General features: G+C 48.5%; 1 protein-coding gene across 1 annotated transcript in view; it reads right to left on the bottom strand.

The window, feature by feature from the left end:
* The window catches only part of NRP2 (neuropilin 2), a 76,251-nt gene that overhangs the window by 31,588 nt on the left and 17,052 nt on the right, over nt 1–27,611 (bottom strand). The window contains exons 3-12 of the mRNA XM_026853195.1: nt 26,871–27,052; nt 22,418–22,648; nt 21,696–21,851; nt 19,666–19,835; nt 18,458–18,613; nt 9,912–10,056; nt 9,284–9,633; nt 8,031–8,175; nt 4,212–4,328; nt 1,514–1,666 (exon numbers count right to left, since the gene is read on the bottom strand). Of these exons, the coding sequence (XP_026708996.1) occupies nt 1,514–1,666; nt 4,212–4,328; nt 8,031–8,175; nt 9,284–9,633; nt 9,912–10,056; nt 18,458–18,613; nt 19,666–19,835; nt 21,696–21,851; nt 22,418–22,648; nt 26,871–27,052 (1,805 nt within the window). The remainder of the gene's footprint in view (nt 1–1,513; nt 1,667–4,211; nt 4,329–8,030; nt 8,176–9,283; nt 9,634–9,911; nt 10,057–18,457; nt 18,614–19,665; nt 19,836–21,695; nt 21,852–22,417; nt 22,649–26,870; nt 27,053–27,611) is intronic.

Here is a 27,611-nt window from a genome sequence, read left to right as displayed (position 1 = left end):
TAAAAATAAGTAATTTTTATCCTACTTGCAGGAGGCTTATATTAATTAAACATTATTACAGCGAATGAGATGGGGAGGGTTATTAAGTCTGGGGCTGGCTGTAAGTGTTCTCTCCTGTTGCCTGAGGCTCCACTGAGCTCCAGATACTAATCTTCTAAAGCACTCAAATGCTGAAGAGATAAACACTTGAAATATGAAAATGTTTTTCTCCATAGCAGGCACTGTGACCCTATGTCACACCAAAGAATTTGTCAGATGTCCATATAGGCTGTGTTTACAGCATTACCGTGTCTCTTAGAAAAATGCCGAGCACCTCAGGAGCTGAAGAGAAATGATGTGTGCATTTGTGTGGGGGTGATTTGTGTGTGGAGATGTAGCAGATTCTCCTCTTCCCATATGTTTCTGGAATACATATTTTCCTCTTTAGCACTGCCTACCAGGTGTTGGCTGCACGGCTTTCCAACTGGCTGGCGGCACTGCCAATCTGGCCAGCGCCTCTGCCAGGTGGCTAACAGGTTCGCCTGAATGTTTGCATCTCGAGACTCAACCTTCCCAGGGGGAGGGCAGGGAGGAGCCCACAGCATGCATGGCTCCCTGGGCACATGGCATGCAGACACTCGAGTCACCGGGCATCAGGGCAGAGCTGAAGGCAGGTAGGATCAGCCAGCTCTCCCTGGGGGAGCCTAGAGTTTCATAAGCAATGACTGACAGTGAAGAGAAGTGATGCTACAGTGATGCAGTCTACTGTTATAAGGAAACTGGCAAATGTTCTTCATGCCACCCGTGCCACAAAGTCAACGAGGGTAAGGAAAGGGCACCAGTCCTGGGGTGAGTTCCAAGATATGAAGCTGAAGAACTTGATCAACCGCACTGCCAGAGGCAGGCTCCCTTCCAACCCATGCCAGCACGTCTCAGTGAGATCCTCCATAAATTAGGCTCTGCCATGCTCATGTAAATCTTCTGCTTCCAAAGCACACAGGAGAAAAAGAGCAAAAGTCAAACAGCAAGAAGCTGGCATATTTCAGCATTCTTAAGGTTTAACTCATCCTTCACCCAGAGGAGGCTGAAATCCAGCCTATGAAAGTCCATAGTGCAGAATAGGTAAAGACTATAGACAATCCAAGCAACATATGGGGGGAAGAAATGCATCTCTAACAAAAGAGGAAATGCATTCAGGGGAAAAAGCACTGGGTCTTACAGAAGACATTTGGCTCAGGATGTGGAACAAAGCCCAGGCTAACCTTCATGGTCACAGGGGATTCAAAGCCTACTGTCTGATTGAAGACTATCTCAAGAGCATAGTTAGCATAATTCAGTGCCAGCGGTCACACTCCTATAAATAAGTCATGAACCATAGAGCAAAGCATCTGAAAACTTCCACAAAAGAAAACATTCAGCTCTGTACAGCCTTCACAACTCTTGATAGCTTTGCAGTAATCAGTCATACTGTTCACATGGAGAAAGACCCATCCCCACTCTCTTCCCTGCTTCAGTGTGGTATTAACCATCTTACCAGGCACAGTCTCAGGGCTTGGTTCAGAGTTGCCAATCCAGGTGCTTGTAGGCTGAAAAGACCATGTATAACCTGTTGCCAAGTCATGTGACCAACCACACAGGTCTTCAGGGAGATCAAAGTTGCAGCTGAAGTTCACAGGGAGGTGGAAATCTTATAAAAAGAAACAGAAGCAAAATAAAGTTGGATTAAAAAGTGACCTACCCATAAAGGGTTGCTATTAAAAAACAACCCAAAACCTAAAATAGCTGGCAAGCCGTAAGTACTGAACAAAGCATGAAATCTCACTCACGCTGATGCTTTAAACTTATCTCAGATTTCGTCAGCTCCAGGGATCAGCCTTAAGTTCTGCATCATCAAAATGCTCACACCACGTCCTGAGGCTAATCCACCAAACTAAGCAAATATAAAAGCAAGTACCAAATGCTTCCAGACTCTAATCAGCACCTTCCCTTCATCCCTTACAGCGCTCAAATATTAAATGCCTTCTTAAATGTCAGGGAAGAGCACTTCCTGAGTGCCCTGTGCTCATCAGTTCCTGCTCTGGCTCCAAAAGGAGAATCTCAAGTGCTCCAGAAACCCAGCTCCTGAGTGACAGATCTAGCCACTTGCACCAGACGGGAGCTGTCTGTCAACGTGGCGAGCTGTCACTCACCACTCCCTACCTTCTCATGGAAATGCTACCAGGGGAAATGTGGGGCCACCATGAGCTCAAGCTTTTGGATTCTGAGTGAAAGGAGCCAGCCTCTATTTCTAACTCCACTATGGACTCACCACATGGTCTTTGGAAGAATCATTTAACTTTTCATCTGTGAAACAGGAGCAGAGCTAATTCTCCTGTGTCAACAGCTTTAAAAGCTCTGGAGAGCCTTCTTGCAGAGACAGGTCTGTGGGCAGGAGGGCACATGCCAGGGGCTGCATGCAGCAGTGAGGCAGCTGCTGGCTCCTTTGGTTGGGGAGGCAGCCATAAGACACAGAGGCTGCAGAAATGGTCTGAGACCATCCCAAGCACTCAGTAGACATGCACGTCAGAGCCCAATTATAGGCCGGGATTTTCCTGAGCAAAGAGGAAGTTTTAAATCACAGTGCCCACAAAGTGAGTGATAATCAGAAAGAAGTGAGTGACTCAAGCAATAGGCATTGGGGGAACTTTGCTGTGAGGGGCAGAGGGCTTTCTTTACGTGCTCCCACTCTGAAATAAAACAATGCAGATCATGGATCATTTTATTCCAATTTGATCTCATACCCTGCAGAGCAGCATTGTTTCTGTTTGGCTGTCATAAATCTGATTGTCCAGAGAAACACAGTCATTGTTTATAGAGTATGAGAATTAAAATTGTTGCTAAATCTGAGGGAAGCTGACAGGGAGGCTGGTTCCACGGCATACTCTGCTTGCTCTCTCACCCTGGACTGCACCCAGGAATAGTGTTGTTGCAGAGACTATTACTGGCCTAAATTTCCTCTCGGCAGTTTCCCAAGTGCCTCAATGGTAGGAGGGTTGCACAGGCTTATTACTGAGGCAAAGCAGTGAGAATCAAGCTCTTTGAGCTACTCTTGCAACTTGCATTTCCAGAACTGAACTACGGCAGACTCCTGATGGGAGGTGTGAAAAAGCCAATTAATGTTCCTCTTTAAATTTATTTATTTTAAAACCCGTTAATTTTTTCTCTGGGAGTGGAAGCTGACGTGATAGAAGTGCTAGGAGCTATCTCAAAGGACAGCTTTTCCTCATCAGATTTTTTGTGAAGTCCTTGGTAAATTCCCCAGCCCCAGTGCCGAGGCCCAGGGTCTGCTGTCGTGTCCCAAGGGTGTGCATCTCCTGCACACCGCACCCTGCACAGCTCTGTCGAGCCCTCTCCCCTTAATCTGGACATTTCACAAGCTTTAGATGCTCACAACTCCCTTGCAAGGAGCAGAAGAATATGACATCTGCTTTTACAGGTAGGGATCTGAGGCAGAGATGATTAAACCCCCCCAGCACTGTATCTTAACAACCACAGCATGTAGTCTAAACTAACATTCAGCCGCCTCTACAGTCAGAAGAGGCAAGCAAGCGCCACAAATACCAAGGCATTCCCTGTACATCTAACAGCCTATCTAAGGCTGGGAGAACTCCTGCCTGGAGTTAGTGTTTTCCTTTCTCTACTGCCTGCACAAGGAGCCCAGACTGTCCTCCTAAATTTTAAGCAGCTGATATTAGGGAAGATGATCCTTAACAGACAGGTGTTCAGGTCATCAGGCTTCTACATGTCGTGATTTACTCCCACAGTTGTGACCTCTGCAAAAGGAACCCTGCACAGGAGGCAGTCTGAATTGCTCCCCTGAATCACCTTCTGAATTCATGACACCCAGCCAAGGGGATCTGGAACAGAGGTGGCTCTAAACAGGGCACTAAGTGAGTTTCTTCAGGTCATGTAAGGAAACTGGGAGAGCAGCTCTTCAAGTCTCATACCCTAGGGACTGAATTAGCTGCTATCTCTTGCTCTTGCATCCTTTCTTGATATATCTTATCAGATTTTGGGAGGGTTTGTTTGTGGTTTGTTTTTTTTTTTTTAAATCTTGGCCTCTCACTAACAATATTACTCTAAGTTTTCCAGGAATCAGCTCCATGTATAGGAGCTAATGGGAAGATAAGAGTATTTACTTAGCTCTTAACCCATCATTTACTGAGATAGAGATGTGCTGCTCTGATACATACCCTCCTCTTCTCCACAGTTATCACCACACTCGGTTGTCTCTTCATCAGTTGGGTATGGGGTAGTGGTCTCTTCACTCTTCAAAGTGGGCACCAGTGTCTCTGCAGTGGGCTTTACATCTGAAAAAATGGAGTAAAGATGCTACTTGCAGTAGAAGAGTATAAAAAGCCCAGGTAGAAGGAAACTAAGCAAAAACCCCTTTTTCTCATGTTCTATAATGGCAGGAAGAGATAGAACAAGAATACCATGAAATTTCCATGTGCTACAAGTGTCAGCATGGTTTGAACTTCAAGTGAACTGGCTGTTTCCATATGGGAGTTCTTTTGATTTAGAGTTCCCCTTGGACAAGGCTCTCCTCTAGACATATATGCTACTTTTTCTCTTAATTTTTTAATCTACGCTTGTGTTGGCAATCTGCTTAGCTGTCATTACTGGATAAGAGAGCTCACAGACAGAACGTCTTTTTCTTTCATAAAGGCATATGACACGTTAAAAAAACACACACACAACATTCCCACCAATTGTGCCAATTTATAAAACAAGTCACTCAACCCACAAATGACGTAACCGCAAACGGACTCAGAGGATCCCCTGGTGCGCTCTGGCTCACTGCAGAAAGCATCTGGTTTCACACTCCAGGCTCCTGACTAGGCTTTCAAAGTGTCTCTCTCCAATTTCCCTCTCTCCAACATGGCCCGTGTGAAACAACCTCCAAGCAGGTGTCAGGGGAAATTTAAGCAAGAAAGGGAAGAATATTAAGAGCAACAGTAAACGACATTAGGTTCCAGCAGTCTCTCCTTTTATGGGTGCGTTAACTGTAGTACAGCAGGCTTGATTCTTTCCACTTTTAAAAAGAGGTTGCTTTGCTCAGTTATGTGTGATTGTGTTTCTTTGTCGGCACCCTTCAGGATATCATTTAATAAAGCCAGAAACAGGAGGAAATGGCTAAATACATTGAATATTTTCCATAGGCTCCTTTCTGCCCTTTTATTTTCCTGTTATTAAACATGTTGCACATAAAGTCTCAGGTTTTTTTTCCCCCCCTTTTTTTTTTTTCTTTTCCAGTGGGTGTCTTTTGTTCAGGATAAAATACCAAACAACCTCAAAGTCTTTTAATTTGTAAGTTCAAATTTGTTACAACCCCATGAAAGTCCAAAAGCAACCAAGAAGCAAATTGCAAGCAGTCAGGCACAGAAAAATGTCATAAAAAAAGTTTAAAAAAAAAAGCAGCAGGTGAAGGCAACATATCAAAAGCTTCAAGTTATTTAGAGCTGATACATTTTTTTTAGGTTGTTGTTCTTGTATATTGAGATTTATAGCTGAAATGTGACAATGTCAAAGGACCTTGAAAGCCAAGTCCCATACGGGACACAGATGCTGAGCGGATGTAAATCAACAGTGTTGCATTGCCCTGGACAAGCCGCAGAAATATATCTTGAAAAATCAGTTACCATGGCAGAGCCGCAACACGATGGTTACAAGAGATAATGAAAATAGCAGGGAGGATAACGTGATGTGTGAAATGGAAAGTGAAAAAGAGAGGTCTTGCTTGCTCGCTTTCTCTCTCCCTGGCCCAGCAAGTGTCTGTGCAACTGGTGGTAACTGCTGATCAAAATGCAAAGTCACGGAGCAATTGAAACCAGATGTTTGCAACTTCAAAGGAGAGAAGACCAGCTGCAAGTGAATGTTCATCAATCTCCACTCTTCAGAGGAAAAATTTTGGCAGGTCTTTGAAAGAAGGCAATTGCTGACTGCCTGCTTCCCAATTTTTGAGTTACTAGCCAACCAGTTTGTGAGCCCAGTTGCTGTTAAGTTACCTGTTTGACTCGGTAATTAAGATACTTGTTACTGGTAAGAAATAGAAATAGCTGGGCAGGGTACACATGGGCTTAGGCCCTCACTTGAAAATATTTTCAATCAGCTTATTTTAATCCATCTCTTAATCTTGTTCCCAAGCAAGTGCAATTGCCTGGGTTTTCGCAGCCAGTTCTGTAATGTGCCTGGGTCCTCCCAGCAATGGAGAGCTGTATCCTGGCTTTGTTAAGGACTGCTGTATGTGGCCAGACTGGATTTAGCATGCAGATAATGCCATGGGCTATCTCTGCTCCCCAGGTTGCATCAGGGATATAAATGCTTTTTATAACATGGTGAATCCGCAAGATTACAAGCCTTGCTCTGATTACAAAGCTGAGCGCCTGTAGATCAATAAAGCTACGAATATTTATGACTTGGCAGTTGAGTTTTAAACATTACAATGTGCAAATGATTAGACAGACACACTGGGAAATGACCACAGAGCACCCTGCCTGGAAAAAACACAGGCTGTTGCTGCTAACGTTGAAACCGAGCATGGACATAGCTGTAAAAGAAAATTTGGACCAAAAATAGCACAAGAAGTTGAGGATGCCAAACCCCTCATTCTCTAATTTGGAGTAGTGCAATGGAGGGGCTGACATGTACATGGTTGGACGTCTTGTGTGACTGCCCCCCTTTGCAGCAGTGACGCAGCGCTGTGATGCACCAGACAGCAATGCTCTGCAGAGATCTGGCAGCTGGACACTCCCAGGAGCTGCAGGAAGCAGCGATGTGGGAGCTGCCCGACTTCTGCACTGAGCCTCAGCTCCCACTGCTTGCATGAAAGCCACGGTGTCTGCTTCTCCTACAATATCCCAAAGATCTTGTAAGATTTAAATTAAGATCTAATCTTGATTTAAAGTTTAGATCATTTACAATGGATTCCCAGTCCAAGAGGAGATTTGCCATTGACTTCAAGGGTGACAAATGTTCATTATTAATTGTGTGTACATCAGTTGTGTCATTTGCTCTTAAGTGTTTATAATACATCTCACAGCACATCACAGGAAGAAAGACTCCACAAAAGGGTGGAAAAAAGCTCTGTATCTTTTAAGCTTCTTAGAATGGGAATTCTTACAAGAAAATGCCATCTACAGATGTGTTTATAAAATGGAAATCATACCTCTATCATGGACATCTGGACACCAGATTCAGATTGAAGCAGATTATTAAAAAATAAAATAGATTAAAAAAAGGGACAACTAGCCTCTGGCACTGAAAAGCTAACATCAGACCCAATGAGCTGTTGGGTTCATTTTTGGCTTTTGGGGATGAAACTATGTAGCACCCAATCACCTTGAGCCTCAGAGAGTCAGAGGCACAACCTCTACCAATCCCAATGAGCACGTTAGACAGTTTTCACCTCTGTATTAAAAACAGTGGTGGCTGCGAGGCATACCACTTGTAAAAAACAGGTGGGCGAAAGTGAACAAACTTCCCTGGTCTTAGGGATGTTGTAGAGACTTTGTAGAGTTAAATCCCCAACCTTGTCTGCAAAAGGATTTCCACATGGGGTTCGGTAAGACAGGGACAGTTGTTTTTACAGCAAAGCCTTATTGTGGCAGCTCAAGATACCTGTACTGGACACTGCACCCCTCTTCTGCTCCTCTGCTTCTCTTCCTACTTTTTATCTTATTGATTTGGATTAAAAAGCCTAAATGTTATCTAACATGGAGACTGGGAAAGTCTGCACAACATCCTGCATGGGCCTCTGTGTGAAAGCTTGGATTGGGGTCCAAACATTGCTGCTACATCGTGCATCAACGTCAGTTCTTTTTAAGGTTGAAGTAAAAAGATGGGGTCAGGCCGCACTGCGGGTCCTGCCTTCACGGCTGCAGCCTCTCCAACATAGCATGGCCCTGAGGTGGGACAGCAGGAGAGGAAATAACCTCACACTTTCACCTTGCTGGTTTCGTGCCTGCTGTGGCCCCGAGGGAGCTAGTGGGCAGAGGCGCAGGGGCTCCTACCTGTCCAGTCGCAGCCCAGCACCTCCAGGCGCATTCCTATTCCTGCTGGGGACCACCTCTCCGGGTGCACTCGGACGTACTGGGCAGGAACAGGGTCAAACCTCCGGACTTCAGGGATATCGTAGTGGATGTTGCCTTCAAAAAGCTAGAGAGAGAGAGAGAGACAGAGAGAAAAGGCAAGTGATGTGTGCATCCCTCCACCAGACTTGATAGTTTGGGTCTGGCAGGCCACTGTCACAGTTTGAAATAGTTTAGCTGTCTGACTGTTGGCCATCATGTCCAGCTGAGCAGAAATCAGGCTGTCCCTCCTCAGTTTCAAGAGGACCAGACAGGCTGTTTCTAAGAAACTTGCACAATCTCTCCTGGCCTCTGCTTTATATGCAGGGGTCAGATTCTGATCCAAGCCATGCAAGGGATGCCTGGGGAATATCCACTAAGTTCACATATAAATAAGATCTGACTTGTCCTTTGGCAAATAAAGAAGCTACTGCATGTTCTAGGATAGTGTAAACTCTCAGTTTTCCTCACAGTCCAAGAACTGCTGCTTTTCAGCTTACGTGCACGAACTCAAGTCTGTGGAGAATAAACAGAGGGCTATGGATAGCATTAGTCCTTCTAAGACTCATTTGTAGGATCAGGAGAAAATCAAACTTATTCATATTTTCAGAAGCAGATGAGTTTGCATAAAAACAGCACAGGCAGTAGCTGATAATTTGTTTATTCCTCAAGCCCCCTGCCACTCTCATACTGCTAAGCAGAAAGATTATGGGGAACTCCAACAATACAGGAAAAACATGGGGAATTTCAGGGTCACACCAATGTTGCAAAAAGGACTTCACATATAGCACATTTCCCAAAGAGAAGTTGATTCATCTTCCTCTTCCAGACGTGCAAGCCACAACAGCACCTTTCCCCTTAAAATATGTAACTAGCCTGTGTCAAACATAATTAACACACCACCTTGTGGGCTCTGACCTGCAAGAGCTGGGAGGACCAGAATATACACATCCCCAAGGCCTGGTCCACAACAAGAAATAGAGGCAAACTGCCATTCCTGGGGCAAGGTGGAACCTACAGCCTCTAGTACAAGCATAGGAGCAGCACCGGGGGACACAACGTGGGATTTCATGGTGACAACCCAGACTCCCAAGGTCTCTGTGGGGAGAGACAGCTAACTTCCCAAGACCCCATCAGGCAGACTGAAGATAGTCAGAAACGTATCTTGTTTTGCAGCTTCTCCAGGCAGTGCCTACCTTGGCTTGCATTGTTTTGGGGTCCTGGATGAAGTCCCAGTCCTTTCCATTCATGCTATAGGCCACCTTAAACTTCTTCACAAAGGAGCGGGACTCAGTGGCGGTCACGCTGTCCCCTCCGCGAGCCCCCTGGATAATGACGCCTCTGACATTCTTCGGCACGCCAAGGTCTACCTGCAGCCACTCCTCCCCAGGCTGGGCTTGGGGGATGCGGGGAAACCAGCCTGAGCGGCTGCTCACCAGGCGGGCCATGCTGGGAGACCAGTCGTAGCCTCTGATGGAAGAGGCTGAGATCTGTGAGTCAGGAATGAGGCCAGAAAGCATTCCCAGCAAGTTGGAGCAAGGTGAATCTGCAGGGAAGGAAAGGGCTATTGAAAGGAGCGCTTGTGGTTTTCCCCGCTGGTTTAAGCTCTGGACACTAAACCAGCACCAGCACTGGCCACTTTCCCTTTGCCTCTGGGGCCTGGGTGCCTCCCCCCACAGGCAGATCCCTTGAGATGGGTGCCTCCATGCTGCTCACAGTGTCGCTGTTCCCACCCCAAGCAGGCATGACAGCTGTGGGGGACAGCACCCCGGGACAGGCTGTCAGAGGGACAGGCAGGAGGGCTGAGGCCGAGGGGACCCTCACCAGTGATGCGGCAGCCATACAGCTCCAGCCTCAGGGCAATGCCGTTGTGCCAGCTCTGGGGACGGATGCGCACAAAACGTGTGAGCACCGGGCTGTGGATCTTGTTGAGAACCACCTCCGTGGCATCCTCGTTGGCCTGAAATGTCTGCAAGAGAGTGGGAGCACAAATATGGTTATGTCCTCTCCAAACAGAAAGAAATAACCAGCAGTTGAAATAATCTCAGCAGGGAAAACAGAGGAGAGGCTTTCTGGGCAGGGCCAGCCTCGAGCAGGGCATGGATCCAGGGGCAGGCAGGGATTGCTGAGCCGCTGACAGGACAGCACGGGGGATGGACTCGCCCATCAGGCAGGAGATCCAGGAGCTTGCTGCCCCCGCTGCCTCTCACAGCACCCTGAGGCACCTCAGACTTTCAAGCCACAGCTGCTTTGAGCTTGCCTCCTAACCTAGTGCTGCTCCAATGCAAAGAGCCAGATGTCCCCGAACACCGCGTGAGATCTTGCCTCCCCTCCACAGGTAAACGTGCTGACATCCTGACACGTCCTCACATCCAGCTCCCCCGGGAAGCATCATGTGCAAGGAGCGGCGCAAACAGGGAGGATGCTACCTCTGCCTGGGGTGACAAGCTGCCGTCCCAGACAGTCCCTCGCCCCTGCCTCTCCAGTGCACATGCAGCCTGCCACACACAGACAGCTTTTCAGGACAGTTTATGATCTGACATGATATGGCCTTACCAGATGGCCATAATCAATAACTACCAGATGGACGTTACACCCCTCCTGCCCATTCTTTTAATAGGACAGACAAAAACTTGTGGTTTTGTTTCAGGCTGTGGAGCCATATTGGGGAAGAAAAGGGAGGAAAGAGGAAATATCCAACGTGAGGGTAATTTTCAACCCTTTCTCTGCCTCCAGCATAAAGCACTAAAGATCACAGATTGAGGCTGCGGGCACTGCCTGCTTCCCCTCCAAGCACACAGGCTCTCAGGACAGGACTAGAGTATCCTCCGATCTCAGCCAGGAACTGCATCCGCACCGAGATGTTGGCTGGGCTCTTCTGCAGGCTCCTACCCTGCATATGCCGTGTTAAGCACAGGAGCTCCTGCTAAGTTTATCTCAGAGTGAAGCAGGAGACTGTAATCTCTGGCACTGATCTCCTTCTGTCGGAGGCAAGAGTCAAACAATTCAGCTGCAGATCCCTGTGATCCGGGACAGAAAAACAGGCGAGGCTGTATCCTGGTCTCTCACCTTGTATAGCCATTAAGAATTTTATAAGCCTCCCACCGCTCTAGGGCTGAAGGAGGCACATGTTACTGCTCTTCTGCCAGGACCCAGCACACCAGGGTGTGCAGAGGGTGTCTGCGGAGAAGGCAGTGGCTGTTCACAGCACCACAACCAGCTCTGGGCTGCCCCTGCATGTCACTGTCCAGCCGGGGATGGTGGCACTCCTGCCAGGGCAGGGAGCAGCCACCTCACAGGGGGCCTTGGTTGTAAATCTGGCTGGTAATTGGGATTTGGGGTTGATGTGAATTTGAGCAGAAATGCTAATCTGGAGAGTATATATCATGCTGCTACCATTTAGCAACACAGCATGGTTTATGTGTTTTTAATATCCTATCTTATCCTGTCTGACCCCACCTCCCATCCTTTTCCCTGCTCAGCAGACACCAAATACCCTTTTTTCCAGCAGGAGGGCTGTAACAAGAGTGGTTACTGTGCAACACTCTCCAGGCATGCATGCGTGTGTGTCTTGTAAACCTGTGGGAACACACACACACAGGCTGAAAGGATACATTTCCACACTACAACAAAGCCTCCAGCTTTATGTCAACACAGAAGCTGACATGCAACACCTTACCTCCGAACCTAACACTGGATGACAGGAAATGTTTATCTGAGCCAGTGCAACTATTTTAGTATGAGGAGCAGCATGTCAGGTCTGCCCAAAGGTCACTCTGTCCCAGGGGGTGGCTCCTGATGGTGGTCCCAGCAGATGCCTGGGGGCAGCAAGCCCGGGGGAGTCTTCTCCTGGCAACCTCTCTTCGCTTCCCACAATCAGCAGTTTGAAGACTCCACGAGCCAAAGGTTGCATATGGACCAGCATGTTTAACAGTCACTGACTAGGTTTGCTGCTCTTTTTGGTTTAACATATTTCCAGTTTTGTTCTTTTTTAGCTCACTTCACACATACAAGCATCAGGGGCCAGAATCCAAATTTACACCAGTGTAATTTGTTGCTGACTTCTGCAAAGTCAAGCTTGACAGAAAGCAGAAGCAGGACCGAGCCCAAAAACTTCATCACTACCACATGCGTTGCTGAAAGAATCTCTTACACGACCTTAGTCCTAACCACCTGCTTCCAAGGAGAGCAACCTCAATTCTGCTTTGCATTTGGGGCACGGTAATTTCTTCAGACTAGATCACATTCCACAAGCTACGCAACTCTGGAGCCTTGACATGCCAGTTTATGAGGGCAGAAATGGAACCTGACTTCCAGCTCTAGTATCAGCTGCACTGGCAGGATCTGCCCCAGTGAACCTTGTTTCTGAAAAGCCCCAACTGATCCTAGCAAGTCATTGCTTCACACCTGTTCAGCATAACAGAAGGGGCTGTTTTCAGAGGGCAGATGTTTAATGCTGTTAGAGAAGTGGAGTCCTCCCACAAGCCTGGCCTTTCAGACTCTTCCCAAGTGGAAACGCGTCATGAGCCCGCAGGTCCCAATGCTGCTGACCAGGGTCTGACCCTGAGTGTTTCTGCACTGAAAATGCTGACCCCAGGGCCCAAGCGCACTGTGGAGAGTCCCATTGACTTGAACAGGTTCTACATGCTGCCTCAAATTAGCACTCACGGCATGGGAAGAACTAGCAGGAAAATGTGTGAAATTGGGAGCGCCAAGAAAGCAAAGATTTCTTCCCCCTTACCAAAATAGAACATTGCTATTCCTCCCATCCTATCTGCTTCCCATCCCACTCAGCACATATTTTGAGCCAAGTCTTCGAATGGTGTAAATCAACATATCACCATCGAAGTATAAGAAGTCACAGTAATTTACACCAGCAGAAAAAAAAATAATCTGGCTGTGATCTAGGGAGTTAGATAGATACACCCTCAGCAGAGCACACATGCGCATGCACACGCACTGAGGGTGACGGAGCCAGAAGACAAATGGGAAAACCATTAACAAATTAAAAGTACCTTCCAAGAAGCAGTCAGGGAACTCCTTTTCACCGCTGCATCAAAAGAGCCCATCCCCTCCCCATATACTTTATGTTTACTTCCGTTTTAGTCCAGTCGGCAGGTCTACATATATAATTAAATTGATCATCAATGAGAGCTGAACTAATTAATTTGCTGCAGAAAGCAAGTGGTGGGAGATGGCTAAGAGAGAACTGAGCAAGTTTGCCATGTGTACACACATGCAAGCTCCACACCAACACTTACAAATTGTATTTCTGACATGTTGGAACTGCCGTGGGGTGATGGGGGGGATTTCTGAAGCTGCATTAGTTCCAGTGGGTATGGGAATTGTGCCAACAGCAGTTTGGAGTGAAGGGAGTGAAGTACAGGGAGACAAAAAGTGCCGTGAAGTCGAAGCAACAGCGAGTCAGGGACGGGGTGGGAGGAACCTCTCTCCCGCTTTATTTATTGTGCTGCTGGGCCACTATGCAATTTCTTGGGGAGCTAAAGAAAGCAGCTGGGGGAGGCAGAGGAGAAGGCCAAGGATGGCAGCAGCCCTGCTTTTGTCCATATGTATGTGTCTCTCTGGACCCACTAGATTTACTGCAGGATTATGTTACTCCCGTGGAGACAGAGCCCTGGAACAGAGTATGCTAACAGGATTAGGGCTTCAGGATTTAGACAGAGAAGCATGAAGGAGAAAAGTAGGGGAGATTATTTTCCTTGTCAGATAGGGAAGGCATAAAATGGGGCATGTTTGATGGTGGGAGGATTCTGGCTCAAGTGGAGGGTGGATAGTTCTGGATTTATTAAATCCAGGAACAAGGAGGTAAAATAAAAATGATACTTGGCAACACTTGATGAAGCACAGCCGTCTGGGCAAGGCACAGCGTGCTGGGCTGGGCTTGCCAGTGCTGTGTCTTTGAGAGGTTCCACTCAGATCTAGGAGTCACCAGGGATGCAAGGATGGCACTCTGTTAGCCTGCAAAGGAGATATCAGGCCCAGAAGTACAAAGCTGCAGCCTTGCTAGGAAAGCCAGGGCTGTAATTCTCCCCTGGTACTGCACCAAGTGTGAATGTGAGGGGCTGCCTTTCCCAAAGCCTGATGTCTTTGTCCTGCCTGCAAAAGCAGCAGAAGCAAACTGGGACCTAGAGATGCTTCTGGGCAAACACTGCACCATAATGTCTCTGTGAAGAAGCACTTGTGGCCTTCTGGATGATCATGCAGGCTTTTCCTGGTTTTTCCAGATAAAGAAGCCACAGGACTGAAAGCTCTTCTCACCCTCCTCAGGTGGATGAACACAGGAGACCTCATTAAGAACCAAAAGGAGAGAGGAATGATCCTAAGGGAAGGCAGAAGGGTCTCCAAGGAGCGATGACTCAATATTGTCTGCCAGCACCAAACACCCCTGACGTCCCCAGATCCATGCACAGCTGAGAGCTCTTTGCAGCAATTTAACCTGCCTTCTTGCATCTACCTAAATACCTCTCAGGAAGGTTAGCTGATAACAAGCACAGAAATGGAAAATGCACATCAGCTGGATCTTGCTGCCATTTCTCATCCATTGACTTCTACAGATTCTCAAAGCAAATGCTTCAGTTGCATCCTCCCATTTTATACACAGAGCAATGGAGGCACTGAGAGCACCCATCACAGTCCCAACCGGCACTCTGAACCCTGAAACCCATCCCATCCCCCAGGCCCTTGCCACACTAGATGATGTCCATGAGTGGATCTCTGCATACTAAGATGAAGCCAGCTCAGACCACACGGGAGCTGGAACACAAGACCCTACAAAGAACGAAGTGGATCAGAATGGATGAGCACTTTGTTTTCTGATAAAATTCATAGTTGAATCTGCCTGAAGAAAATGGCCGAAAACAAGAGGTCAAATCCTGCCAGGTGCTCTTTTCCTTCCTTGAGTTCAAGAATGAGTTGTTGTTTTCTAAAAACATTTGCAAACTGCTAGATAAGATCTCTGTGCACACACCAGGGCTGGTGCCTGGAAGATAACCTCTGGGGCCACTGACTCTGGAAGACACAGAGGGGGATGTAAATGGGGAGGGCAAGAGCCAGAGCAGCCTTTCTAAGGCAGGGGTTGTTTAGCCCTGTCCTATAGGGGTGTGCTGGTGGGTAGTAAGGGGGGAGTGTGGGGCAACACATGGTGGTGGCTGCTCTCCTTCCCATCTCCTCTCTTGGGGGACACACGGGAAGACAGCTCTGCACCTTCAGCCAGGTCGCTGGGCTAGGCTCTCCTCCTGGTCCCACCTCCTGGGGAAGGACAGGACGTCACCCCCTGGACAGGGGGATGTCTGGGCTGTGCTGGGCACGGCTCTGTGAGGAGCGGGCTGCCAGGCAGGGGCAAAGTCTGGCAGAGATGGGGTGGGAAGGGGAAAGCCTGGGTGTGGGGCTTCTCTCCTGCCGGCTGCAAACCTGCCACTGCCTTCCCACTGCCTCCCCACCCCAGAAATGCAGCAGCGCTCGGCACGGAAACAGCCCAGCCAGCTCTGTCTGCTGCGAGGACGTATTAATCTTGTTTTCCTTTGCTTCATCCTGCCTTTCCCATTTCCCTCGCCGTGAGTGCCAGCAGCTGGGGACTCAAAGGTGAACCATCACATTTCACAGGGAAACACCCTGGCCTCACTCTCCTCGGAAACACCAGAGGGAGGGGAAGCAGGAGGGTGAAAGAGAGGAGGTCAGAGCTCCCTCCCCATCCTCTGCAGAGAGCATAATCCCCTCCCCACCCCTCTTGCACTCACTGGTTTCCTCTTGTTTTAGTTCCCTGATGAAGACTCAGACGTTCGCTGACCCCGCCTGTAACACGGCAGTGCTTTGCTTTTGGTCCACACAGTCGGCACAAATTCAGACCAGTGTCTGATACACCCCATATGCCTATGTGTGCATGTGCATATATATATATGGATGTGTATATATATATATTTAGATGTGTATATATATATATATATATATATATATATGTATCTATCTGCATGTATATAGAGGAATAGAGAGTCCCTGTCTGTCCACCCCCTCCCCTCCCTCCCCACTCCTCATGGCACCAAATCAAGCTGCGGCAGACTTGACAAATCTATTTGGCATGGTTCGCTCCACTGTTGCAGCCTGAACTGTGCAGAGCGCTGCACTGACGAAGGGAGGAATCTGCACCTTGAATACAGACATCTGGGAGCTTGCCTAACACAGGAACGGCAGGGATTAATGCGGGTGGGGAACGTGGGGCCAGAGCCCCCGGCACCAGGCCCATGAGCAAGAGGCTTTGCCCTGGCCCTGCTGTGGCTCGGTGGCTGGCAGCCAGTTGTTCGTCAGGGAGGGAAAGCAGTCACCCAGATGCAAGGGGTAGGTGAGCCACCAAAAAGCAATTATTTATCCTCCAGCCTAGAGATGTGTCTGTTAAATTGAGGCCAGAACATGGGAACAAAGTGAGACTGGAATAAAGGAGTAAAAAAGGGGAGGTTTGATTTTTCCTCTTTTTTATGAAGAGAGAAAACAGAGCAGAAAAAAGATGATAGAACTCAGGGCCACATCCTGAAATGGTGGCAATTCACGTGGCTATGGGACTGCTTCAGGTTGACACTCAAAGCCAGGCTTCAGGGTCTTGCTGGAGCAATGTAAATTGGCCCAGCAGCACTGAAACCAGCTGTGCTGTCCTGCTCCACCCTCACTGAGGATCCAGTGTCCAATGAGCCTCTGAGACTGCAAGGATGGGACATCTCTCCCTGGCGACTAAAATCACCCTCCAGGCCAGATTCCCACCCCAGTTAGACTCTAAAAGGTAAATCTATTGCCAGTGGCTATTTGAAATGCTGAACTGTGTATTTAGCCCATCTCTCTGCCCCATGTGTTGCCAACCTCCCATGTGCCTCAGCTTGCAGAAACACTCCCAGCGAGACTTCAAACTCATCCATTTCCACGGGGTGCCCAGGGTGAGGAGAGATGCCCCTGGTTCACAGAAAGGTCTGGTGCAGCAAGTCCTGGGAATGCACAGAGCCTCCACACCAGCACACGGCCACTGTGGTAGGGTTATACACAAGTGCTGCCCTGAGCTGCAGCCCAGCTCACCACTAGGTCTGGGGGAACCCAGCAGCTGACTCTCCTATGGGGTGATGGGCTGCCCTGTGCTTCCATCTCCTTACCTCTAAAATAGGACTAACACCACCCCACTGGCATGCAAGGAGCTTAAATACTCCAAACATTGGAGGTATGAGACCCTGCTAGGGGCCTCTGCACAGAGAAGACTCATTCTGGGAAGCAGAGTGGATTTGAACTGTGAGACACACTTGTGGGGAAGGGGAAATCACATGGCCCGGAAGGGAAGGAAATGTCTGAATGAATCCTGGACAAGGCACGCTACTGCATTTCATGCCAGCAGTGCCTGTGCCAGCAAATGGAGGGGACAGCTAATTTAACAGAAGTGCTGAGCAAGCAGAAATTGCTGGGACATGAGTGTGGAGGGAAGGTGTGTGGGACCCCAGCCACTGAGTTCACACAGACAGATTATGGCAGATCAACGGGGAGAACCTGAACCGCAGCAGCAGTGCTGGTGGGCACCACAGAAGAGCAGGGAAGGGCTTTCCCATGGTGCCCTTAACCTGGGGACAACCACACAGGCAAGGACCAGCCCGGCACCATGGCTTTTTTAACCCCCCTCTCCCCATATGCCAAAGCTCTCATGTGAACCACCTCGAGTTTGTCTCACCGGGCCACACAACAGCACCCGCAAGGCTTAGAAGGGCTAAACACCCATATGTACCCTCAGTCCTGCTCGCTCCCATCTCTATGTGCCTCCCAGAAACATGGCAAGAACATGCAGCAACTCCCAGGGCTCAATTCATCCTTGCTGACCGGATCTGCTAGTGCAGATCCCACAGCTCTGGCAGCCTGAATTGCTCCTCATTATTTATTGTTCATTTCGTTCTCTGGGATGGTGCAATCCTCTCTTAGGATTTGTGCCCTTTCATTTCCAGGCCTCAGTAACTCCTGAACTACAGTTTCATGCGGTTTTGTGATTGTTAACCCAGCATGCAGACAGGGCTATGGCCATAAAAGCTCAATGAATCTTGTAGGGCAAAAGACAGGCTGTGAAAGCATTTTCTCCTTCATTTGCAGTCAAAGAACATACTCTCGCCACCACGAAAGATGCAACAGCAGCCAGGTTTTCCAAGGAACAGTGTTTCCTTATTGCTATGCAGAGGAGAAAGGACTGTTACTGCTCAGAGTAGTCTTTTAGCCCTCATCAGAAAAAGGGTCCCTCACAGATTAAACCCTCCAGGCCTGTAAAATCTCTCTGTTCTCTTCCCTTCTGTTGGCTGCAAGACTTACCAAGGCATATGCAGAAGGGACAAAAAGGCTTTTACCTTGTGGTTTTTCCCATGTCGGTACATCATCCAGTCCTCCCCATTGGTGCTGACCTCCAGCTTGTAGGTACGGACGTAGTAGCCATTCTGGGTTTCTCTGGAGATGGCACCCTGTGTGGCAATGGCTGTGAGCACAGTCAGGAAGTGGAGGTCCACCTTTCCAAGGGAAAAAGGGACAAGAGAGAGAGTGGTGACCACCTGAGAGCCCAAGATGGCTAGTTAGTTCCTCCCTCAGACTCTGAAAAATGAAAAGGTGCAAATTCAGTCTGTCTCACTCCATCTGTGTGCCCATATTTCAACAGGTACAACCCTCCCCGGCTGACTTCAGCAGGATGCTTGCAGATAGGACCACAGGACATGAGTAACTAAGGATCTTGGTGTTTGTCCATATGGACCATCACAAAGCCTTCTTTCTGCTTCAGACCAAGCAACACGATCGGCACAGAAGCTCATGTCCATTAAAACAGGACTGAGGCTGACTTCTTCCATGGAAAATAAAAGCATGATGTCCAATTAGCAAGTACCGCAATTCTTGGTTTTCCCTTGGTTGTTTTGTTTTGGGTTTTTTTACAATGTGGGTTGAAAAAGGTCAGCAGAGCTGGCTTAGTAGCACTGCCATGAATGAAGAATGAGATGTCTGCTAGAGGCAATGACATTCACCACCTCCTGTTCCTAGTGCTCTCCAGCAAGCGGGGTCTCATGGCAATGTGACACAGCCAGAAGTCCTGTGCAGACAGAGTCTGTGGCTTATAACCAGCTCCCAGGGAAAGCCTTTGCTCTGTCAGCTCCCTACCTGACATTAGACTCATGCTCCCTGCATCACTGATGAGATAAATATTATTCTAGTTGTTTTTCCAAGCACCCCCTGGAGACTTCGGTCCTCAGGCCAGTGGCAGAGTCAGTGGCCTTTGTAAGTGGCAGAGGCTTCCTCAGTCTCTGTCAATATGCTGGGAGGTTCATCAAGGTTTTAGGCAGGAAGGAGGGGGTGGGAGAGGGACAACGAGTTGAGCCAGCCCTTGTGCAGGCATGCTTAATGGGAGAGCCAGCCCATCTCATTTCATGGAGGCACCGCAGCTCCCCTGCTGCTTGCTCCCCACGAGCCACAGAGGCAATAAAAAACTCAACAAGCCTTATGGTCAAGGATCAGTTTAACAGCATGACAGTCCATTTGGAAGTAGTGAGGTGAGGGGGCTGGAAAGCTTGCATACCTGGAGGTACTCTTTGTTGCTGTCTACATTGGGGGTCCAGCCGTTGTGATCACTGTTGAGCCGGCTCTGTTGAGGGGTCCATCGCCCATCTGAGTAGGTGGAGGAGGCACTGATCTGCATGTTGGAGATCCTGCCAGACTCCATCCCCAGTGGCACGTTGCACTGGAAGTCTGAAGCAGATACAGACACAGATCAGCCTACAGTCTCCGTATTTCACTCCCAAGTGGAAGGCAGCCCTGAACTATCCTCCCCAGCTAACCCCAAGCAAAGCTGCCTGCCTGGAAAGATGAACAGATCTGCACCATCTTGCAGGTTGTGTGTGCTCACAGATGGCACTGAAAAATTAAAGATGAGGCAGCTTTATGATTGTGTGGCCCTCTGAAAACTAATATAGTCTAGATCATTCTCCCTTTCTCTATCTTCTTTACCTTTGCAGTTTGGACATAATTCTGTCCCTTCCCTCCCTGCATTTCCACCAAGATATCTCAAGTCTCCTTGCCACAAAGTTCCCCACCTTCTTGAAGGCAGGAGGTGAAATATAAGCATTGACAAGGCAAGGAGTATGGGCAGGCACAACAGGACGGTGCTTACTGCTGTGCTACTTGCAGGAATGTCAAGGCCTGGAACAGGCAGGTGTAAAGGTTTTGCGTGCAAGTGAGAGTATGGATGCATGTGTGGAAGTGTCTGTGTATATGTGCACGCGCTATATGTGTATCAGGCCCATAGGAATTAACCAGCCAAGAATATGAAAAACTCTCTGGTATGCTTTCATTTGGGCTGCCTCACTTCTAAGGCTTTAAAAGTCATAATTAGCTCAATCTTACTGCACATGTCTCATATTTTATGGCAGCTGTCCTGTAAATACAATAGCAAATAAAACATTAATAGGAAATACCACATGGGCCCAAGCGTGCTGCTGCTGTTAACCAACGGGTCTCCGCCAAACTGCCTGTTTTTAATGTGGCAAGTCAACCCTGGGTAATAATGATGGAGAAGCTAAGATCTCAGCAGTATTATTAAAGTTTCAGGCCTGGCCCTTTAAAAAGCTCTTGTGCTTGATTTCTTAAGCTTTGCGTGTCATAACATTTTATTTTCCAATCCTTTTAAAGAACAGAATAGAAAGATTAAAGAACAGATCAACTGAGTGTGGAGATGGGTAATGATGAAGAGCTCACGCTTGTCTGTAACTCTCACAGCCTCAGCAGAACATCCCAAACTCAGTCATGGAGCAAGATCCTATAACCCAGCTGCCCTAGCGCTGCACAACCTCTGCTTTACCCTGATCTCTGTCATGAGCTTTCAGTGTCGGGTCAGGGACACCCTCTCTTTCTCTGGGACTGAGGGGTGTCCTGAAGGCTTCTACTATTGTATCACAGGTTTACTGTGAAAAGAGGTCGAGAACTGTAGCTCTGATGTAAAAATATCATGGGAAAATAATCTTGAATCTTTCCTCGCCTGCAAGTGTTATCACAAAGAATCAAAATGCTCTTCATTCTCAAAACACACAACTTATTTTCCTCACTCCACATCAATTTATCTCCCTTAACAAGGGATCTAAAACAAATTTTGTTTGGAAATTCTTAGACCTTTAGGCTTTTTTTAATTAGACAGTCAAGAAATTCCAATTTGTAGTTTGGGGCTATGAATTTCTGGAAAACCAGAGAGAGAGAGAGAGAGAGAAAATTTTCCCCTGTGCTTTAATGAATCTGCTGCACCTGCTGGGCTGAAGTCTTCTGCTAAATCCTTTGGGCTGAGCCACATACATGAAGGATTCTATCCCAAAGGGTATTGAGAAGACTTCACAAGCAAGTGAAAAGTCAAAGAAAGGTCAGAAAGTGTGATTCTTACTGAAATCTCATTTCTACCAGAAAGAGAGAACACACCTATTGTAACTGCTGTCTGCACTGCTGGTAGGGGACCAGCCCCTGGACACACTCCTGCCTTCCTCACTCTTGCATGTGCTAAGTGAAAGGCTTGGGCAAAACAGGTGACACGACTGCCTAAATCATATGCAGACATTATCAACTTACTTTCTGGGACTTCTTGCTGGATCAAGTAGTACTGAGCAGAGAAACCATCTTTAGCCACTGCCAGGTCTGTGTGGAAGGTGAGTGAGAGGACACCGGTGGTTGAGCGGATGTCTGACGGCATCTTAGTGCCACAGTACCTGCCTATCAAGGGGCCAACTGCAAAAGAAAGAGCAGCAAAGGTAATGCTTGGTTTTCCACTGGCTTTCTGGTTACCAACAGATTGGCATCACTCAACAGGGAGAGCAAGACTGGCATAAAAGAAAGGCTTTGGAGATGGGCTATTTTTTTTACATCCGCCAGCCTGGTGCCATGCAGTACGCCATGCAGAATTATCCACTGCAGTAGGCATTGCTCTGCAATTGCCAGGAAATGCTCCAAACTGCTCTGTTTCTCAGTGTTGGTATAGGGTAGGGAGGTCCTCCCAGCACTGCATGAAGCCACTGCTCTTCCCTTAGGGAGGACTGGTGGTATCTTGAAGTGTCCCATGGGGCTTTTCAGATCAGTGGCTACAACAGAGCAGTAGTTTGGGGCTTAATGCATGCAGCCTTCTACAAGCACACTGTCCCCACAGCTGGCCACCGAGCACCCCGATGACAGGGTGGATGCTGCAGCCATGTCTGAAGTTAGACATCTTTGGCATTCAGACACAGACTGCACAGCTTTGGAGCTTTGTGAGACACTAAGAGAGACTGAGGACAGCAGCACAGCACCCCATGGCTTACCCTGAGGGATGCCATCCCAGATATCCAGCCAGTCGTACTTGCAGTCTCCTTCCCCTGCCTGCAGCGGGTCGTGCTCGAGATCAAAGAGCAGAAAGTGAAGGAGGATTTCTGTCTTTGGCTTGGCTATGATGGTGAAGACACAGTCCAGATTGTGTGGATACTTGTCAGGGAAACCTGGAGACTCAATAGTGCCGTTGGAGGCAGTGAAGTTTCTGGAGCAGTCCTCAGAGCCTGTAGTGGCAGGAAAAAACCCACAGCCTTAGCAACAGTGCAGCTTAATGCCAACATCTTGACACTGCGGAACCCCCATTTTGAGCTTAGAGTGGTTGTGCAAGCACTTCCAGTAGCCCAAGAGCTCTGTGAATTCCTGCAAGGACCCACAGGGTGATTTTTCACAGCTTTCCACAGGTGGCAAAACAAGATCTATGCCTTCACTGGAGCAGACAGCATGGTTCTAAATCTCTCAGACAGCTCTGCAAATGTAACCTGTACACCACTGATGATGCTCCTGCCAACTACTCCAAAAACAGGACTAGGAGAGTTATCTACCCAAAGGCATCCAAAGCCACAGCTGTGATTTGGCAGGCCAGCACCCTGCCACGTCCCCTACACTGGTGGTGGTAGCCCAGGTGGGGAAGGGAAGCCATACTGAGCTGGGCTGGGCTTCAGCCCTATCCACTAAGATGGCACCCAAACAACAACTTGACAGGAGGCCCATGTCCGTTGCCCCAAAGCCTGCAGAGGGGTCAGCCAGCATGCAGGGGGCTGCCGTAAGCAGTCCTCACTGCCACAGCTGCCACATGTCACATCAGCTCCAGGTCTGATGGAGAAGCCCCTGTTTGGGGAGGGGGCTGCCTGGGAAAGGGCAGAGAGGAGTAATAGGGATGTCATCTCTGGAAAAGCTGTCCCCAGGGGCTGGTCTCCTGCAACCTTCACCCCTCCAACACAGACATCTGTGCCTCAGTTTCCTCTCAAGAAAACCAGGAAGCACAAATATTTACACAGTGAAAGGGCCCCGGGGAGGGTGCCAATGTCTCCTCTGTTAGTTGGAAACCCTTGGGAAGTGCGCAGTTAGCCTGTGGCCTCCTGAGACCCATGCAAGGGCCAGCTCCAGCATATGTCCCCACAAAATGGCTACAGCAAGAGCCGGGGTAACAGGGGCCAGGGCAGAGGGATCTCTGCTGAGAGGAGGAACAGAGGCCTCTTTCTCACAGACTGAACCATCCGCACCAGAAATGCAAGTTATTTCTATGCTTAAGGAAGACCTTTGCGTGGTGAGGAGGGCAGACAATGTTGCCTCTTATTTACTGCTGACCTCAGCACTGGCCTCGGTTGCAGTCAGGCCAGCTCCGTGCCCCCTCTCATACAGACAAGGTGCCTCGGGGTGGCTGGGGAAAGGGGAATTCATACCACGGTGACTTTGAAACTGCTGCACTGTGGAGGCAGGACAATAGGCAACAGAAATCTGCAGCCTGGAGCTATCAGAGGCAAAAGGGGATGTTGGAGAGGCTGCCACCGCTGCAACCCGGCATTAGCATTTGCAAAGGTTTCTGCTTCAGTTTTACTGGGACACCCTCCTCCGCTACAAATCCTTCTGCTCCGGTTCTTCCAGGCAGCACACGAGCCTTCCTGGGACTAATAGGAGACTTGTTATTCAATTCAGCATTAACCTACAGGAGTCAGGCCAGCAGCCCGCAGTAATAGCAGGATCCCGCACTGCATTATGCAGTGCCTAGCTGGAGAGCTACTCAGGAGAGGCTCTTAATTGACTACCTAATGAAGCAGCCAGCTTTTCTGGTGTGAACCTGTGGGGTAAAACACAGAGGCAAAAAATAAGACCAAACACAAATCACAGCATAATGCCATGAACAGGGATAAGGGTGTACTTCATTCCAAACATCCTGAAATAGATAAACAGGGAAAATAACATACGCTCCAAGCTAGGGATAAAAATCAAAGACTAAACCCAGAGTCAGGGACTGTCCTCTAGAGACAGGAGAGACATAACTATGTCACCACATTAGACAGCAAGTTTCCTCATGTGAGGCTCTTATTGCATTTGGCATCTTTGTCTACAGTTTGGCTGATAGCAGCAAACACAATGATCAGCTTTTTATAAGGAAGCTGCAGATAATCAACCGGAGTCATGCTGGCTTCGGCAGCATGGACCAGCCCGAGAGGAGACTTTGATGTCCAGTAATGGAGAGCTCAGGCCAGCGCTGCCAAACTGACTCACAAAGTGAGCAGCAGGGTGGCTGGACCAGCTAGGGCAGGTGGCTCTTTTGTCAGCCCACAGACCGCTGACTGATACCCATCAGGGGATTCAAAGACTGGTATGCAGTTGTTTGTATGCATATTGCTCCTCTCCCACAATGTGATAAGGAAAATTTAGCACAAGGTGTGGAAATAAATGCTCAGTTTAAAAGAGTTGGGTTTTTTAGGTCATCTTTAAAAAAGAAAAAAGCTGTAGCCACGTTGCCTTTACTGATGTGGACAATTGCAATCCAATGACCTTTAAAGCTGGTGACACCCTTGCTGGCTACTCTGACAGCTTAGACAGAAACCCGGCACTGCCCACTGCTCTCCCTGGGAACCCTGGAGTGGGGACAGGGGACGGGCAGACGAGGTGGGCTGGCAGTGCTCCTGGATCACAGGCTCATCCCTGCTCCTGTGCCAAAACCTGCCCTGCCAGGCTGGATTTTGTGGGCTGTGGCTGGAAGAAAGCTATTATGTCTATTTCTGGAGAGGGGATCTCTCTGCAGGGAATGGTGGTGGTGAAAGAAGCTCCAACACTTCAGACCTGAGGGCAGCTCTGTAGGGACCTACATCAAGAGAGACACAAACTCAGCTCCAGCCTCAACATCCACTCTCTCCCAGAGCAGCCCTTGCTTCCTCTCCCTCTCTACCAGCAGTAACAAAAATCTCCTTTTCCCATTGAATTTGGCACCTTGCTGGCTCCCACCCAGGCAGAGAGGGTTCTGGCCTGCCATTCCTTCCCACAGCCACACTAAGCCTGGCCTGATCACCTCAGCCAGCTGGACCACCCCACACTGCCCCATGCCCCGACTCACGGCATGGACCCCATGTGAGGACAGGCACAACCCAGCACAGTCTGCTGGGCTCAGTGTACAGGGAGTGAAAGGCAAGGGAGGCTGAGGTAGGTCGGCAGTCTTCTCACCTGAACAGTTATTCTTTGCCATTCTCCACGCTGGCAACTGGCCTCAGCAAACCCCAACAGCGAGATGAACCACTAAACTCTTTCAGAACTAATATGCATCCTAACCATTAAGAAACAGCAGTGGTGAGCTGGATGCACCACAACAGATCAATGACCAGTTATATAGCCCAGGCAACCACAAGCAACAGCACTTTCCTCATCTACCTGAATGTCCAGATACCTCCCGCCTTCACCATTTCACAGTGAATTTAGGGAGTCTCATTCCTATCTTCTTGCAGCAGAGTCTCCGCATTCACATCTACCTGTGACTGGGTTGCAGACTGCCTGCACACCTCCGCCTGCTGCACAGCTGGGCCAGGGCCCCCAGCACTGGTGCCTGTGCTCCCTGCTTTTCCCTTTGAAGAGGCGGGGTAAGCGACACTGTTGTGCTCCTTTCTGGTTCTTCACCAGGCGTGGGTAATTTTTTCATGCTGGATGCAATGACGTGAAAGCCGCATGTGTGTTTTCTTCCAACGCACCACCAAAGGAAAGTGGGCACAGGGCAGGCGCCCACGTTCCCATGCAAAACACACTCTTGTTCCCTCGGCATGCAGGCACACCTCTCACCCGCACACACTGAGCGGGTTTTATTTTCTCAATCCTCCTTCTTCCCAGACACACAATTCTGGCAAATATTTAGACAGATACACTATTAAAATGCCTTTGAGCAGCTTCTCCTTTCCTCAACAATAGTTCGGTATTAAACAGAATTATGAACAGTTCCTCTTACCCCTCCCTGGAAAGGTGTTGCCTCAACCCTTGACAGCACTGCTGACAGCAGTCCCTTGAAAACCAGAGCTCCCCAGTTACAAAACCTGGCTTCCAGGGAGAGAAAACACAGTGCCATTGATCAGCCCTGAATCGAAACTCCACAGGAGGGGGAGCTCCATGCGCTCCTAACAGAGGGACAAGCCCCTCTTAGCCCTAACAAGCTTCACACATGCAAGAGAGAAGAGATACATGTTTCCAGTCCTCAAATACAAGAGCACATTTACAGAGGAATCCTGCTTTTGACGCCACAGTGTGATCCAAAAATGCACTATCATGTGCCACTAACATCTTCTTGGAAATGCGATGAAACAGACTCACTTAAATTAAAAAAGAACAAAACCAAAGGAACCCTTTATCTCTGGAGAACATGCTAAAAATCATATTGAAAAGGTGGCCAAAGACATCTCCTTGTGAAGATTATTATGGCAAACAGCCTGGGAGATAGGCATTGACTCAGACACTCACCTGTCTTGTAGATCTCATAGCGCAGGGAGAAGCCGGCACCTTGCCGTGCATAGTCCGAGGTGAACTTGATATAGAGAGAGGGGCCAGAAGAGATGATGGTAGGAGGTGCTATGTTCCCACAGTGCTTGCCCAGCAGGTCTGCCACTTCACTGTCCCCATCTCGGATCTCGATGTAGTCATACCTGTGGAGGCAGGTGAAATGGCAGTAAAACCATCTGTCAGGGAGACGCTTCAGGATACCAGGAATAAATATTAAACTTCTTTATATCTGTATATTTCACAGCACATCCAGCCAGGTACCTGGGACACTATCACTCACACCACACCACAACACACATCCCCCAGTACATTTTTTCCCTTTTGTCTGTCTGGCTACATTTAAGTCTTCCCCTCTGTTGCTCCTCACATCATTAATTTATTGCAACCACATCCACTTCAACTTCACAGCCAACATGCAATATTTAGGACACAATTTTCCCCCGTTTCCACGAGACTCCTTTGGCACGGGAGAAGCTCAGATACAACTCTTCTGAGGCAGCTCTCCTTCCCTTACGTCTCTCTTTAAGTGCCACTGTGCTACTTAGCACAGCTCAGTTTATTCCACTATTCAGGAGAGATTTGGCCAAGCACACACCGAGCATGAAACAATAGTGTTCAATCCATGTGAGCAGGTAGCTATTTTGTACGTTGTCTGACACCACATTGGTTCTCTAACAAGCACAGCTGTACACTTACTTAGCA

The sequence above is a fragment of the Athene cunicularia genome, assembly GCF_003259725.1.
Source record: "Athene cunicularia isolate RWA chromosome 7 unlocalized genomic scaffold, athCun1 chr7_part2, whole genome shotgun sequence".
NCBI lineage: Eukaryota > Metazoa > Chordata > Aves > Strigiformes > Strigidae > Athene > Athene cunicularia.
Note: the sequence above shows the minus strand (reverse complement) of the source record. Positions and strands in the feature narration are given on the sequence as shown.